The sequence below is a fragment of the Sinocyclocheilus rhinocerous genome, unplaced genomic scaffold, assembly GCF_001515625.1.
Source record: "Sinocyclocheilus rhinocerous isolate Xijiao unplaced genomic scaffold, SAMN03320098_v1.1 scaffold478, whole genome shotgun sequence".
Lineage (NCBI taxonomy): Eukaryota > Metazoa > Chordata > Actinopteri > Cypriniformes > Cyprinidae > Sinocyclocheilus > Sinocyclocheilus rhinocerous.
In genome coordinates, this window is record NW_015651483.1 from 1,904,934 (window position 1) to 1,908,044 (window position 3,111).

The 3,111-nt window shown below is 41.9% G+C and overlaps 1 protein-coding gene across 1 annotated transcript in view; it reads left to right on the top strand.

Moving 5' to 3' along the window:
• usp24 (ubiquitin specific peptidase 24) overlaps nucleotides 1-3,111 on the top strand; it is a 75,341-nt gene that overhangs the window by 21,739 nt on the left and 50,491 nt on the right. The window contains exons 2-4 of the mRNA XM_016518263.1: nucleotides 2,067-2,235; nucleotides 2,323-2,390; nucleotides 2,537-2,680. Coding sequence (XP_016373749.1) covers nucleotides 2,067-2,235; nucleotides 2,323-2,390; nucleotides 2,537-2,680 — 381 coding nt within the window. The remainder of the gene's footprint in view (nucleotides 1-2,066; nucleotides 2,236-2,322; nucleotides 2,391-2,536; nucleotides 2,681-3,111) is intronic.

Here is a 3,111-nt window from a genome sequence, read left to right on the forward strand (position 1 = left end):
ACCCTCAGGTAGTGAACCAGTTGTGGGAAAGGTTCGGCCGAGCTGCCGTAGGTCTCTTCGCCTCGCACGAAAATACTCATTGCCCTCTATTCTTTTCTCTGGCGAGAGACGGTGCACCTATGGGTGTGGATGCTTTGGCTCACCCGTGGCCAAGCGTACTGCTTTACGCGTTTCCTCCACTAAGTCTGATCGTACCAACTCTAAAAAGAGTAAGAGAGTGTGGTCACTCAGTTATACTGATCGCTCCAAATTGGCCAGGGAAGTTGTGGCTGACAGAGATAATCCAGCTCCTGCACGATCGGCCTTGGCCTCTCCCGTTGCGCAGAGACCTCCTCTCACAAGAGTGCGGAGAGATTTTTCACCTGGCACCAGACAAAGTGGCTCTTTGGGCCTGACCCGTGAGAGGTTGAATTTAAGTGTTACGGGTTTGCCTCCGAGGGTGATTGAAATGATTAAAAATGCGAGAGCGGCTTCGACTCGCTCTGTATATGATGGCAAATGGAATGTGTTTGAGCTTTGGTGCGAGCAAAGGCAAATTGTTCCTTTTCACTGTTCGGTGGCAGAGGTGTTATGTTTTCTGCAAGAACTTTTAGATAAGGGCAGAGCCTTCTCTACTGTTAAAGTTTATCTTGCCGCAATTTCTGCATGCCATGTAGGGATTGATAGAAATACAATTGGTCAGCACCCGCTTGTGTGCAGGTTTATGAGGGGTGCGCAGCGTCTGAACAGGGTTTCAAAGCCGCTGATTCCGCCGTGGGAGCTGTCGGTGGCTTTTTTCGCTAAAGGTTGCTTTGTTATTGGCTCTTTCGACCGCAAAACGAGTTAGTGAACTTCATGCTTTGTCGGTTCATAACTCCTGTATGCTGTTTGCTATGGATTTCTTGTGAGTAACTCTCAAGACGAATCCAGCATTTGTGCCTAAAGTGAGCGAGTCAGCTTTTGCCTGTAGACAGGTGGATTTACTGGCTTTTCATCTGCTGCCTTTTTCCTCATCGGAAGAAGAGCGGCTTCATTGTTTGTGCCTTGTCCGTGCGTTGCATCATTATGTGGACAGGACGAAGGGATTAAGAAGGAGTAATCAGTTATTTGTTTCATGGGCTGATTCTCATAAGGGTAAACCTATTTCTCGTCAGCGCCTGTCCCACTGGGTGGTGGAAGCTATTATATTGAGTTATAATAGCATGGGTCTTAGTCCTCCAGAGGGGCTGAGGGCTCATAGTACCCGAGGGTTAGCCACCTCGTGGGCATGGTTTAAGGGCGTTTCAATACAAGACATTTGTGCGGCGGCGAGCTGGGCTTCACCACACACTTTTGTCAGATTTTATAGGTTGGATGTTACGTAGCCTTGGTTGGCACATTCTGTCCTAAGTGTGTAAAAAAAAAAAACACTCGTACAGAGGTTGTATGTTGTCTCAGTTCTATTCTGGGAATAGGGGAGGGCTTGCGTTATTATTATCACACATCAGTGAGTTGGTTGACATGCCTGCTTCGGACAGCATATCTGCAATACGTGAGTTGTCTCTGTCCCATATACATACATACATATATACACATATACATATATATTTTTTTAACTCAAATGTCACACATAATGAAAAATATATAATATATGTATGACAGTAAACACATTATACTTTTTCAAAAGATTTCTATTTCAATTAAATACTGTTCTTTTGAACTTTCTATTCATCAATGAATCCTGAAAAACTGTGTTCAACATTGATAATACTTGGAAATGATTCTTAAACATCAAATCAGCATATTAGAATGATTTCTGAAGGATCATGTGACACTGGAGTAATGATGCAGAAAATTCAGCTTTGCATCACAGGAATACATTTGATTTTAAAATATATTCAAACAGTATACAGTTATTTTAAATTAATAATATTTCAGAATATTACTTATATTTTGACTATATTTTTTATCATAAATAATGAATGCAGCCTTGCTGAACTTAGAGACCCTGGCCCTGATGGAACTGCTTTAAAAGGCTGTACTATATGAAAAACAGTATTTGCAAATCTTCATGTTGTGACACATCTATCTTTTTCTGTCTCTTATAGAGGACTAATGATGAGAACGGGAACTGTTCTGGGAACAGTATGGAGTTTCCCACCACTAATCTGTATGAGCTGGAGAGCAGAGTGTTCACTGATCACTGGTCCATCCCGTACAAGAGAGAGGAATCACTCGGCAAGTGCCTCATCGCCTCCACCTGCCTGGCCAGACTGGGTGAGTTCTGATTCTGTTTTTTTATGTACATGATTTAATGTGTGCACTCTAGAAGGAAACAACACAAATTTCTTTTCTTCTCTGTAGGCCTGGCTGATGCAGATGAGAACTGTAAGAGGTTCATTGACCGCTGCATGCCTGAAGCCTTCAAAAAGGTTTGTGTGTGTGTGTGTGTGTGTGTGTTTGGATAAGCAGGCATGTAAACACATAAGCTCTACACGCTATCAGGTGTTTGTAATAAATTGTTAGAAACGGCAAGATGTGGAAAGATTAATAACTTGGGTGTTAAATGGTGTTGTAGTTGCTGACGTCCAGTGCGGTGCACAAGTGGGGAACAGAGATTCATGAGGGCATCTACAACATGCTGATGCTGCTGGTGGATCTGGTCGCAGAGAGAGTCAAACAGGATCCGATACCCATTGGCCTCATGGGAATTCTCACTATGGTACACATGCCCTTTTGCTATTATACTAGTAGTTGTGGTTGGCTACTACAAAACACCAGACTAAGACTGGATGATACAACAAAAAAAATTATGTATTTTTGGCAATATTCCATACGTGTTTGCCCTTCTATCTTTATAATATTAACATTTACATTTTTACTAGAAATTAACATTTTTAGATAGGGATGTAACGATTAACTGCGAGCCGGTTGAAAATCGATTTAAATATGTGATGATTCAAATCGGTTGAGATGCTAAACAAATCGCGATTCAATTAGAGGTAGGAGTTTATATGAATGTATGTCTGAGGGGAACTTACTGTCTTTCGATGATATTTTTTCTTTTCCTCTTGCCTCTGTATAAAGCATATTAAAGTTCATAAGTGCAGCGCTGCTTTGTTTACAGCAGAAACCAAGGAAATGCTTTAAGCG